The sequence below is a fragment of the Tribolium castaneum genome, chromosome 5, assembly GCF_031307605.1.
Source record: "Tribolium castaneum strain GA2 chromosome 5, icTriCast1.1, whole genome shotgun sequence".
Lineage (NCBI taxonomy): Eukaryota > Metazoa > Arthropoda > Insecta > Coleoptera > Tenebrionidae > Tribolium > Tribolium castaneum.
Window position 1 is genome coordinate 13,247,759 of NC_087398.1, and position 20,294 is coordinate 13,268,052.

Genomic DNA, 20,294 nt, shown 5'->3' on the forward strand with positions numbered 1-20,294 from the left:
TAAAAACGCCAACGTCACATTTTATTTAAAAAACTTCCAAATTCGACATCATAGGAAAAAAAAGCAACAACTGATACTGAACGATTGATAACAGAACGTCTTTTGTCACCATAAGAGAGTTTGACATTTTCTAATGACACTGTACAGTCCGTTTAAGACTTTAAAGGTAATGGCCACAGCGCATTTTTGGATCAATTGGTCACAAACTTAGACTTTCTGAATAAAATTATGAAAACTGGCAGCTTATGCAAAGGTTTAAAACAGAAAATATTCGAGCATTTCTGTTTGTTACGCTGCTAACCTGAACAAAATGCGGTTAAAGAAATTGCAACTTTCCTAGAAGACAGAGATCGCGAAAAGAAACGCTAAATATAATACAAATCACAAATCTTTACCTCCCAATTTTGTATTAATTGTTTTAAAAATGCTTCGATTATACAAAATTGTGAGCAAAAGGCAACCACACAAAATACGTTTCTTTTTCCTTAGGCCTTAACTACCATATCCGATTTTCAGTTTGTGGAGCTCTCATAACGCCAACTCCGCCTCCTAACCTTCTATAATTCATAGAACCGCATAATCTCCATTGGTTTTGTTCAGTATCGTAGAATTCAATTGTTTTTAAATAGGCCGTACCATCGAAGCCTCCTACTGCGTACAACTGGCCGTTGACCACCGCTAAACCGACCTGAAACCACAAAAAAAACATTTACAAAACGGCCATTCCATGTTTAAGAAGAACACATGATTCCGTCAACTTTTATTTTCAAAATGACTTATCTTCTTAAAAAAGATAGTGAGAGTTAAAGTGATGATATTAATTTAACGGCCATTCCATTTTAACGGACGGGATACTTTGCACCATCGCGGTCTTTATACAGAGTGTTTTTTAACAGAACTTTACGAGTCCTGCGCCCAATGTGTTTCATGATTAACAATTTAAATACATGCCGCCAACTTTCCCAAAATCGATGTAAATAATTGATTACGGACGGTACATGAATGCGCCTACTAAAAACAGGACCTCAAATATGTAAAAAAAATCTGTGAATTTCACCAAAAGAACAAAAATATGTTCGAGGTGTTAGATCTAATTAAGCATAATAGAAAGTTTGTAAATGATTTTTTCATAAAAACAGGTGACATTACGGATGGGACCCAAAAATTATTTATTATAACAATGATTTTGTTTTCAAAAATAAGAAAACAATAAAAAACACCGTTTTTATAAAATTAAATTTGAAGTACGTTTATTAATTAATATTCTATCGTAATCTTTAAAAAAATTACACTGGTCTACAACATAAATTAAATTAAATAAAATGGTAAAAGATGTAGAAAATCCTTCTCTACCTACAAAAGAAAATAATCTTTTTTTTGAATTAGAGGTGATATGAAATTTAAAATCTCAGTAGCTTATCTTCGATATTAAGCCAATTTAACTTATAAAAACAAGCGGATTCGAGTTGCAAGACATAAAATGTCAAGTGGCGCGTAGCTTTAATACTGAGCATTTATTATTTTTTACTGTGTAAATTAAAAATAGATACTGTGCATGTACCATTTTTTTATCGGACACTGAACAAATTTTAATACACAAATTTTAACAGCACGATTACTACACGAAAGATCTTTTTTAAGTTTGTGTTAATTTGCAATTGAATAGTTCATTGCAGAAAGGGACGAATAAGTAACATTTTTGCCCCTTTTTAGATACACGTTTTTCTTTTTGATTTTTTTATGGTATTTACAAAACACAAAAATTATGTTATGATAAGATGTATTGGCACTTAGACATTGAGTTTACAATAAAAAGTGTTATTATTAGTAGTTACGTTTAAATTGAAAAATAAAAGGATATTTTTTAGTTGTTCTCGCAAACGTAAAAATGTTAGTTAGGTCCTTTTTGTAGTGAACGATTCAATTAGACATTTACAATAAAAAAAAAGATCCAAATCAAATTTTCTTTTTGCATTTTTCCATAAATGTCCCGTTTAAGATAAAATTAAACAAACAAATATTGTGATAGTTGTGATAATAATAGATTATTTGCTCTTGCATTTCTATGATATAGATGTGATTTTGTAGGAATTAATTATTAATAGTTTCTGTCATTAATTATTTTTTTGTAATTTACATATTTGGTAAATATTAAATATTTAAAGACAAAGAAACAAGTAAATTTTAAATGTTTCGTTTTTGATTAACTTTAAGGAATAATACCCAGTTAAAAAATTTTTAGCCCAATAACCCATTAAATGTATTATCATTAGAAAGCTCTTAATTATACAGAATGTCCAGCGACAACAAATACTTTTAAAGTAAAAATATAATCTGTATTTTTGGGATTACTTTTGGAGGCTAATTATTCCACAATAAAATATTTTTAGAAAAAAATTAAAAATATGGGTCACTTTTTAATGGTTAATCTATGGTTAAAATATGTGCACTGTCTCGCGGAACACCTATATACTCCCAGGTCAGTGCGTATCTTTTACAGAAAAGACTTTTGTCGTGAGACTAATAGCTAGTTTTCGAGAAAATAGTAAATAAAATAAAAAAATCGTAACTTAAAAAGTATGGGAAATTTTGCAGTTCGCCAATCGATTTCCCCGATCATTTGACATAGGACTACATCAAAATAGTTCCATTTTTCAAATACTTTTGCCGTAATTGAGAAAATAAATAAATTGAATTCACAATGACCAATTTTGAAAGTGTCTCAAAATTGATTCAAACCCATCACATCTGATAGATTTTGATGTGCTCATTGCAATAGAATAAGACCTTGTCTCCTAGCTCTTCTAGTTTCGCCGTAATCGGCACTAGAAAACTGAAAATTTTGTTTCAAGATTTGAATCTTATGTCATTTTAAAATAGTGTATTATGTAATGCATAATTTTTGTTATTAAATTTCGATTAAAAAAGGTTAACTTTATAATAATCACGCATACTTACAAGGAAAAAATTATTTATTTTTCATCGACCAGTGTAATTTCTAGACTGTATTTCAGTCATGGCTTAATATACGTCACATAACTTCCAATTTGAAAACTCTTGATTTTGCACACGCATTGAATTTTTAAGCACAATTAATTTTATTATTATTTTCACTGAACTAATTATTTTTCTGAACGCAAAAGCAAAAAAGCAAAGATTTGTTTTTTTCGTTAAAAAATACTACTTTGGAACGATATTAATAGTTTAAAAAAAATAAGTCAGATCAAATTGAATGCGAAAGTTGGCAATTACCGTGGAATGGGTGGATAGTAATAGTAATAAAAAAACATAAAAATATTACCCCACTCCTTCTGGACGTCATCGCCACAATGGGACTCCAAGTGTTCGTGTGAGGATTATACCGTTCGGCACTTGACAATTCCATGCAGTCGTCGCGGCCGCCCACCGCATAAATTAAATTATTGAAGACAGCACAGCCTAAATGTTTTCTTCGTGTTGACATAGGGCTCACTAGAGCCCATTTGTTGTGTCTTGGATCGTATCGTTCTACTGTATTTAGTGGCGATTGTCCATCGGAGCCCCCTATTGCGTACAAATAACCACCTAAGACGGCAACGGCGACGCCTAAACGTCTCGTCGTCATGGGGGCTACTTTGGTCCATTTGTTTTCTTTAGGATCGTATCTTTCGACGTGATTCAAACACTGGACCCCGTCCTGACCCCCGACAGCGTAGAGAAGGTTGTCGAGAACGGCTACGCCCACACTTGTTCGACAGGAGGTCGTAGGGGCCACGTCACATGACCACTGGTCGGTTTGGGGGTCGTACCTGTGCAAAGGAAGTAAACAGGAAATAAAATAAATCTGAAAAATATCTAATTAAATAAATGGTGTAAAGTCAAATAATTGGTATAATACAATAAAATTTAAATCTATAAAGTGATTATAAAAAATACAGCTGTAAGGAGTTATACCCAATAAGTTAACAGTAAATTCCGAACTTTGTCCAAGTCTTTTAGTAATTTTGAAAATATCCAACCAAAACGTGGGCCAGTGGTTCTAAGTTTTAGCCGAATAAAACGCAACTATAACAACTGTCTAAACTCCAAACTAAAAAAATAATAAACAAATATATACATCAAAACAAAAACAATATACAGGGTGGCTCAGCTCTGTTCCTGTAGCTCAGTTATTAGTACAGTTAGACTTTTGATATTTTGTAGACGGTATTTATACTCTGAGGCGAATTTCAGAAAAATATTTTTGATTATACAGAGTGTCCTATTATTTGATATTATTTATTTATTATTTATAAATATTTATTATTGTTATTATTAATTAATATAATTTATTTACTATTAACAATTTATTTGCAATAAGTTGCTATGCTATTATTTTTTAGTGCTCATTAGGATGCCTTTCTAGCTTCTTGCATCTCCCTAAGATTTTTTTAAATCGGTTCAGAGATTATTGTTAAAGAAAAATAAAAATAAAAAAATCGGTTTTACACTTTTAGTTTTAAAAATTAATAAAAAATAGAAACAGTGCTTTTTTGATGACATTATTAGTACGTAGGTCATGAACAGACTTATTAATAAAGTTTGATTGACATGAATTACTACAGGGTGTTTACAATTTATTTTCAAACATTGTAAACTTAAGAGTCTTTTATTTTGTTTATTTCAAATGGTAATCTCTTTTTATTTTTATACCATTCGATGGGGAATTGAAAAATGAACATTTTTTCTTTTTACAACCCTAACGTAAATCCTAACACATTCCTATTTATTTGATAAAAACTTGTTTTGTCAAGAATTAGAATGACTGTTCACTGAAGTATTAATCGGGAATACTGACAAGCTTATTTTTCAGTAGACGATTTATTATCTAAGTTTCACCACCATTTTGGCGCTTCTTCACGACAATAAATAGGGAACCATTCGTGTAGTGTGTCGGGGAACAAAAGAAGTGGCGAAACGTAGACAATAAATCATTAACCAAAAAATAAACTTGTCTCCATTCCCAAATAATTAATTAATCACACCTTAAATACACAATTGGATAAGTTCTTCCTATGCCGATATTTCTTATATTGTAAGTCTTTTATGTATTGTAAATAATGTCTTTCCTTTCATTTTTTCTCTTTGGGGAAAATGGCTTTTAATCAAATTCTAACGATTTATTTCAAGTCAAATTTTTGCAAAATAATTTTATTTCGCCTTTTTCGATCCATTGATGTAAAAAACAGCCAATGTGATTTTTTGATTAAATGGTTTCTTCTTTTTTATTGGACAAATAAATTAATAGGAAAAAAGGTTTTTTCCCTAGCGAGATTAGATATCAGTGCAGTGAAAAATATTTATTTCATATTTTTTTTCTCTCTTCTAAGAGGTGTAAAGTGCCTGAGTGTAAAACTTGACGAACCCTGTATATCGGAGCAACATAGTATTTGCATTTTTAATTATACTTCTACATAACTTGCTGTGTCTACCATAATTAAATTTTAATACGAGTTCCCGAATTATTTTGTTAACAATAACAATATTAGGGTGGTTATCTCTGAGGTTCGGATGCGACATTTAAAAAATTTAGGATTTTTTACGACAAGCTAAATGCCTCTTTTATTAAGAGTAATTCAGGTGCTCGACTTATTTTCTAAAACAGTTTAAATAGCGTAGCAAAACTACTGATCTTGTATGTTTTTTTAATTTAGTAGGTTTATCTACAGATAACGTGTTATAAAAGAAACTGCTTTTTTTTTCTTTCGTTGCAACGTGAGATGTTGAAAATGTGATTTTTAAGTGCAAACTTGCTAATAACTCTGTAAATACATATGTACATATTTAATACACTTCGATTATATTGTATTTTAAGACTTGGTTATATTTTTTTGTGTTCTATATTTTGTATTCTATTCCCCTAATTTAATAAATCACTGTTCACTCCACTCTTATTTCCTTCATTTCTTGACAAAAATCCATCTGGTTCTTGTGTGATACTACACTAATTAGAGCTATCTTTAAATGAGTCAATTCAGAGTTATTGATGCTTTCATGCCATAAAGTTAAGAAAATAATAAAATTTACTGGCCATAAAATTTTACACTAACTCCAACTGTTGAAACTTGCTACTTAATTTTTGCACATTTGTTTTCATTGTATTTTTTCTTAAAGAAAAAAATACTTAACAAACCTTTCAATACTGTTGAGATAGCTCTGCCCATCATGTCCGCCAACCGCATACAACAAATCATTCAAAACAGCGACTCCCACTCCACACCGCCTCTTGCTCATCGGCGCCACCATCTTCCATTCCATCGTCTGCGGGTCAAACTTCTCCACGGAGGCGATAGCATCCCCGCTACACCATCCCCCGACTGCAAATAAAACCTCTCCTCTTCTCGTTGGTTTCCTCGGCCTGGTTCTGGGGCCCTGCATCAACGGCCGTTCTTGTGGCAGTAAAAGATAATTTTTAGCCTCATCAACGAGATCCCGACACGATTCATCGGACCTAACCAGCAAATCCGACCCCACAGTGCCTACTAGAAACTTAGGACTGAGCAAAGGCAATCTAACGTGTTGTAACACCTGATGGAGGTGTTGCCGCCTTTCAGTCACATTGTACTTGACCCAGGACATAACAGCGTTGAAGACTTGCTCTTCAGTGCGCACGTTCAACTCATCACTTGAGATAATATCAACTAATTGTCCAACCGGCAGAAGCAAAAACTCCTCACTTTCCATCACTTCTTGGAAGTTGTGTTGGGTGAATTTATCGGCGATTCGGAGCAATTCGCGACAGGAGTGCGTGTCGGCAAAGGCTCGAATCCCAAGACAGTTAGTTGGGTCCAACTGACGTTTCAGAAACTCGCAGCAAATGTCCTGGATTTCAGTCAGCTGCAGGAGACAAGCTGCCGGGAGCAGCATTTGCACGTTGGACTCCTCGACGATGATGTGCGAGGTGTAGCAAAAATCAATCAACAAATCCATCGCAATCTCGTCAATGTCCCGAATCGTGACTTCAGTCTGGCGGGACTCCGCCAACTCCCCGGTGAACATGGCCCGGAAGTAGGGGCTGCAAGCGCTCAGAATGACCCGATGGGCGAAAATCTTGCGCGTGCCCACGTTGAGCACCACGTCGCACAGCTCCCGGTGCCTCCGCAGGACATTGAGCTCGGAAAGAGTGTTTTTGGGGTGCTTGTCAGACGTGTGAGACAGCCTTGCTGGAGAAGGTGGGCGGTCTCCAACTGCCATCTCCCCCATTCTGCAAGTGCCTCGAATGTGGGTGGCCAGTTGGAGGCGCAAGGGCGGAGACGCCCAACCCCACACGGAGTCTATCTGCAAGACACTTTTGCAACGACCCCTCACACAACCGCCAAACTTACCTTCGGTCCTTTTTGCGGCACGTGGGGCGAAAGCTAAACTCGGCTGCCAGTCGAGTGGCACAATCACGCGCTTTTAGCACATTATTTCACCAAGAAAACCCATCTGATTTTCGCAAAATACACAAACCGTATTGACGTTTGACTTGACATTAACACAGAATAACAGGTTTTACAGAAACGCATCTGTCCTTGTCCGGATAGAGCGAAAGTGTCACTAGCACATCTATTGTTGCCAGCGCGTACTAAGCGTTATCGGCGGGCGATTTGAATTGCCCGTAGTTACTTTTCTTTTAAAGTTTGATTGCATTTTTCGTATTGTTTGTAAATATTCACAACAATAGTTGCTAATAACACTTTCTGATGTTAGACAACTATTGTTGCTGAATATTTACAAAGAATACGAAAAATAAAATATGAGAATAAATAAAGACAATAAACTTGTAATAAAAATTTATTATCACTAGTCAATATACACGATACGATAACTATAAACTAATGATTGATCCATCAAATTATTTATATTCCCACAATAAAAAAGTTCAAAAAAGCACACACACGAAAAAAACCACAAAACAGTACTAATTTCACATAAAACAAAGCCGAGGGCGAACACCAAACAAACCAAGCACAAAATGGCGATTTACACAATGGCAACTGTCACAGGTCCACTGTTAATTTCTGCCGATATTATAGGTAGCTTCGCTAAAATTGACTATACGTGTGTGCGACATCTGCGATAGCAAGCCGAACTACAGTCGATTTTGAATTTGGCGCCTATACTTGGCTTGGTGCATTTAGGTTTCACCACCCTGGACATTAATGACACTTCTGGGGGATTATCTTTTTTATTGGTTCAAAATTGGGCGCGAACAAGTAATTGATATTAAATTAAATTGTTAAATAACACAATTGCGTCACTTTGGGCCAGCCTTGAGCTAATTCTAAACCGAAATTTATTTGCCGACGGGAAAATGTGTCAAAATTGGGCTGTTCCGTGAAGATGGTCACGTCACGCCGCACGCATTCTGACAAAAATAATGTGTGTAAGTAGGTGAGTTCGCAAATGCGGCTTTGGCGGCTCAGAAATATTAAAAATGAGCTTATTTTAGCTTAATTTAAGCGGCGAAAGCGTGCGGTTGATGCCCGCACTTGGACAACTTGCGTGCTCATTTTGAGGTTATATTTACAAATTATATCATGGCAAATGTAATTGCAAGAAGGTTTTTCAACCGGAATTTATTTAAATTTAATGAACTGGCTCAACTGGCAACACACAGCAGATGCACGGCTACTGTCATCATAAATTTTAATCATAATTATGGTACTCCCAACCCAAGGAATCACAAGTTGCTCCAACCGTTCAAAACTACGGAAATTCAGCACTTTTATTCAGACTTGTCCAAAAACAAGAAAAAACCTTCGATATTTCAGAGGTTTAAGCAGATGTATAAGGAGTACTGGTATGTCCTTCTCCCGGTTCATCTTGTCACTTCTGCAGCATGGTTTGGTGGTTTTTATTATTTAGCCAAAAGGTTTTCCATTTTATTCACCCATGATTGTTTCTTTAAACGTTTTTTGTAGTGGTGTGGATATTGTGGGAATTTTGGAATCATGGAACATTAGTGAGAGGATTGTGAATCCCTTGAGAGACTCAAGTATGGGCTATGTCGCTGTTGCTTACGCTCTTTATAAAATAGCGACGCCTGCGAGGTACACAGTCACGTTAGGTGGAACCACGATTTCAATCAATTATCTGAAAAAGTGGGGCTACATCAAACCAGTTCCTAGTAAAGAGAGGCTCAAAGAAATGTACTTTGAACAGAAAGATAACTTGTTGGAGACAGTAAGAGAGACCAAGGAAGGTTTGAAAGACAAAAAAGAGAATATTATAGAGGATTTAGATAAGGGTATTAAGCAACTTAAGGAAATTGGCGACAAAATGAAAAGTAAAGACACAGTTGTTGATGATGTTAAGAAAAAAGCAAAGGGGTCTAAAGATAAGGGCTAATTATTATGTTTATATAGTTTATAAGATTTAAAATATATTTTATTTAGTGAGTATTCCCAAGACTTTTTTTAATATGACCCGGAATTTCTCTGCATAGTAACCATAACGGTTATTTCATTCATGTTATGCTGTAGATTACGACCTTTGATAAAATTCGGGTTTCTTGATTATGCAATTAACTAAAAATTTGTGTATGTATTTATTATAATACAAAAGCATAAAAACACTAAATGGAATGAAAATCAATAAGCTTGTCCTGTCAATAAAACATATCACAGCAATTCATAGCAAATTTTAAATAAACTTTGTATAAAAATGAATTGTTTTAGATGCCAAAAGGCAAAAGCTTCATACAACAAAAATAATACAAAAATACCTTAGGAACAAGTTTATACACTTAACACCTAAACACTTAATTGCAATTGTTAATTAGGCGGACATGAAATCGGAAAATAATTACAGTACAACCTCGATCATTCGAACTTTTCCAGAAAAATCAAGGTTGCACTGTACATCGTTGACTTCATACCCATTAAAACCATGGCGTTTCATACAATTAAAATTAAAACCAATCACATTTAGCATTTAGGTCGTAAAATTACTATTTAACTTACATAACAATTCCTAAAACTCTAGACCACTTTTAGCGTTCCTCCTACCTTGTCCAACGACAATAACAAGATTAAAGCTACACACTAAAAGCAAATATACTCTCGTCCTATTAATAATTACTTTTCAAATGAGCGAACCATCATTACACCCTCACAATCTACCAAACCTGGCACATTAAATTCCTAATAAAAGCAAAATAAGTAGTTTGTTTCTGGTGGGCTAAGACTAACCTAAAAACGGTAATTTTTAGCCCGTATACTGATATGTAGCAGCAACAGGATGCATCTGCCTGGGGGTATGTTGGAGGCGCTCAATGTGACAACTTCGACACATCAAACGCCCCTCAAGTGGATAACAACGCTTGTCAGGTTCGTCAGTTAACTGCATTCCACATTCTTCGCATATGTAACAGTCAACGTGGAAGTCCTTATCCATGGAGACCACTCGGACGGTTTCTTCTGTACCCTCAACTGGTGTTATACCTAACATTAAGAAAAATTAACAAAATTCGAACACAATAGAAAATAAAATATTGCATTCAGCAGCTAAGATCAGTTATTTTGTTCAGCAGCTAAGATCACTTATTTTGTATAAAAATGATTAAAACAAACTAAATATCACAAAGGAATGGTTGAAAATTACAGGACTTTCGCGTTTTTCGCTGGATTTAGGTATCTTAATTTTGAGCGAGGAAAAATGGTGAAAAAATAGATCGAAAAATTCACGCGAAGTTTCGGTGAAAAATCTTCAGCAATGGTCACAAATAACGTCACTTTTGCTTTTTTCGTGGGTCATGGCACGTTTTTTTCGGCCAAAAACTAACATCAGTAATTATCATATAATTTAGCTGCAACTAAAATAGACCAAAACTTTTAAATGAAGGTCGAAAATGGCATTATTTTAGTTTATTTCGTATGTGTTTATCTGGTTTTTGGACTAGAAACTCACCTATTTTCTGAAACTACGTTAAAAAATGGGCAAATTAAGAAAAAACTTACGCACTTTTGGTCTGTTTAGAGCACGTAATTTTCATTTATTTCGCTAAAAACTCATTTTATGGATGAGAAACTATATTTTTACAAAATTCGCCTAAAAAGGCCAAAAACACAAAGTTAATGGGTTCAAAATCATTATTTGCTCTTTTTAAATTCTTGAGCCCATTAAAAAAAAATTCACTTGTCTCACGAAATTTTGCTTAAACAAACCAAGAAATTATCTATAAAAGCCAAAAAGTACATTTTTGCCTGTTTAGAGCGCTTTTTCTTTTTCAGCAAAAAATCAAATTAAGTTTGGCACAAATTTCTTAGAATACGCTAAAAAAAAAGATTACATGATTTTTGCCTTTTTCGGGGGATTTATCATTTTTGGGCGAGAAACTAACTTATTTAGCAAAATTTCGTCAAAAATGACCAAATTAAGACAGAATTTTTTTCTCCTTTAGAACGATTTAGCTTAATTTACAAACGAAAACCCCACTTCTCTGTGAAATTTTGTTTAAACAGTGAAAATTTTCTTAATTTCGTCGAAAATCACGTTATTTTGAGTTGTGTGAAATATCTCTTAAATAATAGGGCGAAAAAACCATAGTGAAAAATAACATTACTTCTACTTTTTTCGAGGATCTTAGCACGTTTCAGAATCATTTTTCAGCCAAAAGTTAACTTTTAGATAATGTTAGCATAATTTCGCTGGAACTAGAATAGACCGAAACATTTAACTGAAGACCGAAAATGTCATTATTTTAGTTTATTTTATGTTTATGTATTTATGTATTTATCTTGTTTTTAGACAAGGAACTCAATTATTTTCTGAAATGTCAAAAAAAAATTACCAAATTAACAAGAACTGAGGTACTATACTTTTGGTCTTATTTCTGTATTTAGGTAATTGGTTCAAAATTATTATTTTTGCTTACAAATCTACTTTTAAGCAAAAACTCATTTTTCTCACATAAACCGAGAAATTATCTATAAAAGCCGAAAAGTACGTAACTTTTGCTTGTTTCGAGCGTTACGGTACAGCTTTCAGATAAAAAACAAATAAAATTTCGAAAGATTTCCTTAGTATAGACCAAAAAGTCAAAAATCATGGTCGAAAATTACAGATTTTTACCTCTTTTGTCGGATTTATCTTGTTTTTGTGCCAGAAACTAACTTACTTTGCAAAATTTCATCAAAAATGACTAAATTTTCAAATTTTCGAAATCGTTCTAAAAATTCCGAACAATACCGTAATTACTTCAAAATTATTAAATATTTTCAACTCTTTTAATCACAAAAAAACTTACTTTTCCTCTAATTTTGCTCAAGTGCACCGAAAGATTACTAATGAAGACCAAAAATTACGTTACTCTTTCCTTTTCAGAGCATTTAAGCACGTTTTTCAGCAAAAAACTCACTTTATTTAACTTGAAAAGGCTACAAATGATATACTTTTTCGCTAGATTTATTTGGTATACAGAGTGATTGTAAAAAAAGTTTACCTTTGCCACACGAAGCACATTTCGGGGCGAACATCCTGTGGTAATCATTGACGCAATAAATTTTATTGTCGACGTCCACAGTGAAAGGCACACCGTCTAAGCATTCGTTACAAATGCAACAACGGAAACACCCTGGATGATACGACTTGCCCATGGCTTGTAGAATCTAAACAGCAAAAAAAACAAATTTCAGTGGTAGTTTTAACCATTTAAGAGGGTTTACCATCTCCATAATTAAATGGCCACAAATGGCACATTTTTCCGCAGTTTGCTGAAATCCTGAATACTGCAAAACATCATTAATTATTGGATTTTCCGTTTGACTACTTTCTGATTTAGTCATTACCAGGTAGTCTTCTTCGCAGTAGACTCTTCCATGAACATTATAGAAAGCTTTGCCGCGTAAGGCACGACCACACGAACAACATATAAAACAGTTCGTATGGTACAAGTTGCCCATTGCTTGGCATGCTTGACCGGCGCCGGTCACTTTTTCGCCGCATGTGTGGCAAATACCTTAAAAAAATTAAACAAATCAATTTTTGCAAGATTTTTTTCTAGCAAACACTATACAAGTATGCAACTATTATTTACAACCATAAAATAACAAGAAAAATACATATGTGGCAAAGACCTTAAAAAATAAAACAAATCAATTTTTGGAAACTTATTTTCTCATTAATGAACACTGACTTCCTACTTTGATGGACTGCGCTTGAGCTAAAAATTTTGTTGGCAACATAGACATGCAACACATCAAACTCAATGGTGGCAAAAAGAAATTTTTAGACGTGAGTTTGTATAGTACAGCTAGAGAAAAACGGTTTTTTTGGATTTGCTAATCTCTATATCTGTAGTGTTGTAAATTCATTTAATACTGTTGTTAAAAACAGCAAATATTTACCTTGCATTCTCACCTAAAAATTTAATCAAGACCACATAGAACTTTTTTTTTGCGATGCGAATTATATTGTACGCAGAGATATTTGCTCCATCAGGAGCTAATTTCATAGTCTAAGGTAGTATCAGCGTTTATCAGTTTCGAAAAATATCTAACAGTTGTCAAATCTTCCTTAGACAGGAAAAAAACTGTAAATTTTTACAGTGTCTAAGAACAAAATTACGTACAACCCTCAAATAATCGCACAACCGTAAACTAATTACACGGCCGCAAACTAATCGCACAGTTTGGTAACTACATATTTACAGTATCGATGGATAGTACAAAACTGACAATTTTCAACAATGATCGAGGTAAATCGTGTATTTAGCAATTATTTAGAATGATCTGTTTATTCTACCATGTGGTCATTTGAATTTATAATTAGAGTCGTCTTTATCAGGTTTGTAATTTGGATGAAAAGGCCGACTGTGATATTTAATCAAGCTGAAATGCCAAATAATATCTTTTGAACAGTATTATTCAATTATAATACACTTTTGTCCTCAGTTCGTACTAGTTTATCAATCACAAAGAGACAAAACCGCCTCCTCTAATTATAAATTTTAATGATGGCATGGTACTAATATCATGATCAAACCGTATTGTTGTTTATATTAATAATAATACTACATTACAATGTAAACCAACTGAACTATTGTGGATCCCTATTGTCTATTAAAACTAATTTTCCCACTGTCTTTCATACAGCTTTTATACGCGTAAGTATTGCCCAAGCGCAGTCCATAGTAAGATGTCAGTCTTCTAGCTCTATCACAATAAAATTGAAAAAAAAACACCTCAAAAAAATAAACGAAACAATTTTTGAACGCTTTTTTCTTCATTAATTAATGAATCTTCTAACACAAACTACGATAACTACGCAATTATTTATTAGGAAACGTTTTTTCTGTCTATTTTACTTATTACAACCGTAAAAAAGCAAAAAAAAACAGACACATGGCAAACACCTTGAAAAAATAAAACAAATCAAATTTTGCAAGCTTATTTTTTCATTAATAATGAAAGAATCGTCTAGCCAGACTACCACAACTATGTAATTACTTAATTTGTAATTACGTATCTGGAGACTTCTAGTTTTCTTATTACAACCATAAAATTGAAAGAAAACAAACATGTGGCAAACACCTTAAAAAAATAAAACAAAACAATTTTCGAACGCTTTTTTCTTCATTAATTAATTAATCTTCCAACACAAACTACCACGACTATGTAATTATTTTTTTCTGTCTAGTTTTCTTATTACAACTATAAAAAGCAAAAAAAAAACAGACATATGGCAAACACGTTAAAAAAATAAAATTTTGCAAGGTTACTTTTTCATACTACCACAACTATGTAATAAATTATTTGGAGACTTTTCTTTTTATCTAATTTTCTTATTATAATCATAAAACTGAAAGAAAAAAACAAACAAGTGGCAAACACCTTAAAAAAAAACGAAATAATTTTCGAACGCTTTTTTCTTCATTAATTAATGAATCTTCTAGCCAGACAACCACAACTAATTTAATTGCTTTTTATTTATTAGGAGACTTTTCTTTCTATCTAGTTTCTTTTAATGACTATAAAATTAAAAGAAAATAACAGACATGTGGCAAACACTTTAAAAAAATTAAACGAAACAATTTTCGAACGCTTTTTTATTCATTAATTATTGAATCTTCTAGCACAAACTACCACAACAATCGTACATATTGTTTATTAGGAGACGTTCTTTTCTGTGTAGTTTTCTTACTACAACCATAAAATTGCAAGAAAAAAATAACAGATATGTAGCAAAAAAATACAACGAATCAGTTTTTGGAAGCTTTCTTTTTCATTAATGAATAAATCTTCTGACACAGACTAACACAACCACGTAATTATTTATTTAGAGACCTTTATTTCCGTTTAGTTTTCTTATCACAATCATAAAATGACAAAAAAAAACAAACGTGTGGCAAACACAAAAAAATGAATGAATTTTTGCAAGCTTTCTTTTTCATTAGTGGATAGATCTTCTAGCACAGATTACCGAAACTATATAGTTATCAGTAGTTATTTATACATATAGTGACGTTTCCTTCTTTCTAGTCTTCTTATTACAAACAAAATTGCAAGAAAAAGAAAGATGTGTGGCAAACACCTTAAAAAATAAAACGAATCAACTTTTGCACGCTTTCTTTTTTATCAATGAATAAATCTTCTAGCAGATGTTTTTCGGTCTAGTTTCTTAATACAAGCATAAAATGACAAGAAAAAAACAAACGGGTGGCAAACACTTTAAAAAAAAATAAAACGAAGCAATTTTGCACGTTGTCTTTTTCATTAATGACTAGAATATATAGATATGTAACGATAGATATGTAATTAATAATTATTTTCTTTTGGTCTACTTTCTTATTAAAAACATAAAAACGACAATAAAATTATGGCTAAAAATTTTCATAAAAAAACAATTACCAAAATATTCCCCTTCCTCCTCATGCTTCTCCATTTCCTCTTCAATCTGCCTAGTCATCTCCTCAATTTTCCTTTCTGCCTCCGTGGGCCCCCTTGGCCTCGGCGGTGTAACATTATAGGGCAACAAAGTCTTTCCACTCATTTTCAATTTCCCAGCACTCAAAGTACTACAAGCGCTGGGCGTGGGGCTCGGAACCGGTGGCGGTCTCACCTCAACTTTCTCCTTCACAATCGGACTTTTGGGCAAAACTGACGGCGTAGTGGCAATGCCAGTACCAGGCTCTCTATTGTAGTTTTTGGCAGTGGACGTTTGAAACGGCACGTTCGTACTCAAAGTGTGCGAGATATTCCCAGTCATACAGACATAATCACTGCTATTGATTTCATCCAGCTGTTGTTTAGTCAAATTTTTATTATAACTGGGGTAGTACGGGGCTTTGAGAACCGTTTTGTGCATTTGGGGGTACGTCTGTTGGTACGATTGGGTGGGGTATGGAGGCGGTGCTTGATTTGAAGGCACTTGGGGCCCCGGCGTAGCCCCGCTGGATTTCTGCCCCAAAGACTGCAAGTTTTCGTAAACGGGCAAAGCCTCACCATCACGCGTGATGTTGCGGTTGATTGAGGGGACTTGGGGCTGGGCTTTCCGGTAGTTACTTTCCATGGAGTGGTAGTAAGGGGGTTGGTAGTTCCGAGTGGAGTAGTAGTCGATGTTTTCGTAAACTGGGGTTTGGTTGGCCATGCTGGTTCGGGGGCTGCCGGAGTGTTGCGATGAGCCGCTTAAAGAGTGAGTGGGGCTCGCATTTGGGGGTACTTGGGGCTTAGCGCACTGGACGTAAATATCATTCTCTTCGACTTGCTTCTGTACTAGGGTCTCGACTTGTTTAGGAGTGGCGTATTTAGAACTGGCAATGATGTTGTTTCTTTCATACAAAGTGTAATCGTTTGATTTCTGCTGGGTCGGTCCTTCTGCTACGAAACTTTCGATGGCCCCCATCGATTTTTGTTTCTGGTGGTAAGGGGGCACCGCCGGCTCTGCCTTCCCCATGATGCGGCCGTACCGTGGATTCGAGTCGTTGAGGGACATGTACTGCATTTTTTGCTCGAACGACTGATCCAAAGAAGGATCCAAGTCACCGCGAAGGTTCGACATTATCACCAAATTGATTTAATCACAGAACGGCAGTTTTCACTTAAATTAAGTAACTCAATCGACATATTTCAATAATTACTCATAAATAAATACATAATTAACCGGAGATGAGGTAATAAAACGACCGAACGTAAAAAAAATGACAGCAAAATGACAGCGCCGCCATTAAAACAACAAACAAACAGGTTGGGCATCCCACGCGTAAACCGAAAAGTCACTAAAATTTTGAATAAAAATGGCCACCGCCATGGAGGACTTTTCTTCATGGTTAAGTCGCACTTTGGAGGAGTTAAACACGGATGAAAGTGTCTTCGGCTCGTACATTCAAGGCATTTTAGACAGCGATGAGTCCTGCGAGGAAAAATCCGAGGCCCTACAAGGAATACTTTCGGAAATAATTCAAAATGTGAGTTGTGTACCCCCACTCAAGCACCTTCACATGTCGCCTTTTTAGGAGGACGAAATAAATAAAATATGTAACGAAATCCTCGAGAAATGGCAGTTTCACAAACGCAAAGAGCCGCCCCCGGCTCAGAGCACCAGCGAGGACGTGGATACAAAACTTGTCAAATTACTAGAATCTCAGTCATTGGCCACCACCAAACAAAAAAAGTACACAGAAGAAGAGAAGAAAATTCGTGAGGCGATTTTGATGCAGTACTCGCAAATGACGGACGATGAGGACGAGGCCGAGGATGGGAATCAGGCAGGGGATCACAAAGAGAATGGCTTGGAAAAAAACACAAATGTACAGTCTGTCCTCCAAGCTGAGAAAGTGAAACGAGAACAGGCCAAACTTGATAGTCAGAGGAAGAAGGAAAAGGATAAGGAAGATAGGGAAAAGCAGAAACAGCTAAGAGAGGAAAAGAAGGAGAAGCGCAAGACTCAAAAAGGGGAAAGAAGAAGGTAGCGACGTTGAAAATTTGTAGGATTTTTTTGGTTTTTCTCGTGGTTCTATTGTGAATAATAAATGTTGATAAAATGGTTATTCTAGTAAGGCAAAAGCGACGAATATGTATTGAGACAAAGTTGATTTTTACAATTTTATGTATGGAGACGATTTATTTTTATAAACAGTCTGAATTTAAAAATGACCCTTGGTGTGGACTGTAGAATATTTTTAATAAATTACCTACTTAATATTAAAAACAAAACGTGTTTTAAGCCCTTTGATCAATTTATGGTCGTATAGTTGGTTGCATACATCTACCCGTATTTTCAAAAAATTCTTCAGTACTAATTTTTCAAAATCCGAGTTAATAGAAATTAACAAGTTATATCATCTTCGCATGCAGTATCCCAAACATTTATTTTGGGGGGGAAATAGCAAAAAACATATCGGACAATGTAATTTTATTGAAGTTGAATAAATTGTTTTGAACAAGAAAAAAATAAATAACTATGCAGCTTTTAATTTATTTATGTAAAATGACACCCAAACAATGATGACTAATGTAAAAAGTATGGAAAAAATACGAAGCAAAAACTATTTACAATCCAAAAATAGGTATCTGCATATTTAATTTGTTTTTTGTTAATACTTGTACTCTACAACCATACAATGTACATACAAGTTATTTTTTTGGTTTAGAATATTTATGATTAAATTTGCATAATTAATTTGTTTTTTGTTACTCTACATACAATATAGATACAAGTTTATTTTTTTGGTTTAGAACATTATGATTAAATTTGTCGTGGTAATTCTACCTATAAAATGATAACTTAGGAAAGGAAACGAGATACAAAATCGCAGGATTTTCTAAATTCAAAAAAATAGTAAGCCAAAGTAAAAATGTAGGCGCTTTGAGCGTTGTCCCGTCTTGACACCAAATTGTTTTAAATTAACTTAAATTCAACCAATCCACTAATGACTTGGATAAAATGCATAAATGTTAAGCTTTGCACTTTTAACAGACTGCGAAAAACTGACGATTAAAATTTTCACAAAAACGTCCCGTATTTTTCAAAACGCTGCGAATACGGGTAAAGAAAACTGTTATGAAGAAATTTGTAGACAATTAAATTTCTTTTAAAAAAGTCCGCGGGACCTTATCTCTATCGTCAACCATTTAGGCCCCAAATTTGTTCAAAAACGCTTAATCGACGGATTTGCTTTATTTTGCCGGTGGTCAAGTAACGGAAAGTTAATTTACACCTAAACCGTTGAGAAAAGAGAAATGGTGTCCTAGACATTTTTGTAGAAAATAAAATTCTCTACAACTTTGTTCCTTACACTTTCTTTGTATCTACAACTGTATTCGCAACATTTTGATAAATATGCAACGATGCGCAAAGAATTATCAATTAGAATTGTCAATTTACATTCCAGCTTATCACTATGAATACGGTTGAAGATGTAAGGAACAAAGGAACAAAATTATTGTGAATTAAATTTTCTACAAAAAAAATGCACGACACCATATTTCTATTTTCAACGGTTTAACGTTTAAATATAAATTAACTTTCCAATACTACCGTAGCTTGTCCGTCTTTGAACCACTTTAGGGTCTAAATGGATAAAGATAGGGATATCTCACCAACGTTTTTGTAAGAATTTTAATTGTCTACAACTTTCTTCCTAACATTTTTCTTGCATCTGTAACCGTATTTGCAGCGTTTTGAAAAATATGGGGAGACTGCAAATTGGTAAAAGTTTGAGATTTTTTAAAATATAGCTTACGATAAAATTCTTGCATTATGTTTACGTCATACTATTAAGAATTTTCTGCTTTATCTGCCTGTTTTTTTTTTGGTTTGTTATGTGTTAACCGTTATACGAATATTCAACTAATTTTTCAAATCCATTGGTCTGAAATCTCAAGTATAACCAAGTATGCTTCCGTACAATTTTTAAGATAAAAATTATTATCATTAATTTTGCAAACACATTATTTATTCAAAAAAAAATAACAATTAAAAACACCAATAACAAACTGAATTTTTTAAAATTCCTGTTGCTCTTTTTTCAACAAATTACACCGATAATTATACCTTAAATAAATAAAAAATCAGTCAGGTATCGAATACTTCAATTCAAATTTTTATTTTTTTTAATGAAAGAAAACAGTCGGTGTTATTAATTAATAATTAATCACTGTATGCTTAAGTGCCATTTTTAAGATAAAAACATAATTATCATTAATTCTGCAAACGCATTATTTATTTAAAAAATTTTAACAATAAAAAAACCAACAACATATTAAATTTTCTGTAATACTTGTTGCATTTTTTTCTCAACAAATTACACCGATAATTATATGTTAAATAAATCAAAAATCAATCAGGTATCG

The 20,294-nt window shown here is 33.8% G+C and overlaps 4 protein-coding genes across 6 annotated transcripts; 2 read left to right on the top strand and 2 right to left on the bottom strand.

Moving 5' to 3' along the window:
* Positions 1-7,502, bottom strand: dbo (diablo). Its single transcript, XM_961984.5, has 4 exons — positions 7,344-7,502; positions 6,152-7,296; positions 3,302-3,788; positions 1-688 (listed from the first exon to the last, which is right to left on the bottom strand). Exons 2-4 carry the CDS (start codon positions 7,219-7,221, stop codon positions 497-499), a joined length of 1,749 nt encoding a protein of 582 aa, XP_967077.2. The 5' UTR covers positions 7,222-7,296; positions 7,344-7,502; the 3' UTR covers positions 1-496.
* Positions 7,503-8,249: 747 nt separating this feature from the next.
* LOC655522 (uncharacterized protein C18orf19 homolog B) lies at positions 8,250-9,404 on the top strand. 2 transcript variants are annotated; one of them, XM_064356646.1, is made up of 3 exons: positions 8,250-8,386; positions 8,453-8,875; positions 8,925-9,404. In XM_064356646.1, the coding sequence occupies exons 2-3, from the start codon at positions 8,541-8,543 to the stop codon at positions 9,349-9,351; spliced, it is 762 nt and encodes a 253-aa protein (XP_064212716.1). In that variant the 5' UTR covers positions 8,250-8,386; positions 8,453-8,540; the 3' UTR covers positions 9,352-9,404. The 2 variants fall into 2 exon arrangements, with proteins under 2 accessions (XP_064212716.1, XP_967168.1); XM_962075.5 differs by having other exon boundaries at positions 8,260-8,394.
* Positions 9,405-9,535: 131 nt separating this feature from the next.
* On the bottom strand, positions 9,536-17,001 carry jub (Ajuba LIM protein). 2 transcript variants are annotated; one of them, XM_962161.4, is made up of 5 exons: positions 15,852-17,001; positions 12,792-12,961; positions 12,669-12,731; positions 12,446-12,611; positions 9,536-10,445 (listed from the first exon to the last, which is right to left on the bottom strand). In XM_962161.4, the coding sequence occupies exons 1-5, from the start codon at positions 16,999-17,001 to the stop codon at positions 10,210-10,212; spliced, it is 1,785 nt and encodes a 594-aa protein (XP_967254.1). In that variant the 3' UTR covers positions 9,536-10,209. The 2 variants fall into 2 exon arrangements, with proteins under 2 accessions (XP_967254.1, XP_008192925.1); XM_008194703.3 differs by having other exon boundaries at positions 12,669-12,961.
* A 235-nt stretch (positions 17,002-17,236) lies between these two features.
* On the top strand, positions 17,237-18,095 carry LOC655679 (uncharacterized protein). Its single transcript, XM_008194704.3, has 2 exons — positions 17,237-17,407; positions 17,456-18,095. Exons 1-2 carry the CDS (start codon positions 17,237-17,239, stop codon positions 17,909-17,911), a joined length of 627 nt encoding a protein of 208 aa, XP_008192926.1. The 3' UTR covers positions 17,912-18,095.
* Positions 18,096-20,294: the final 2,199 nt, after the last annotated feature.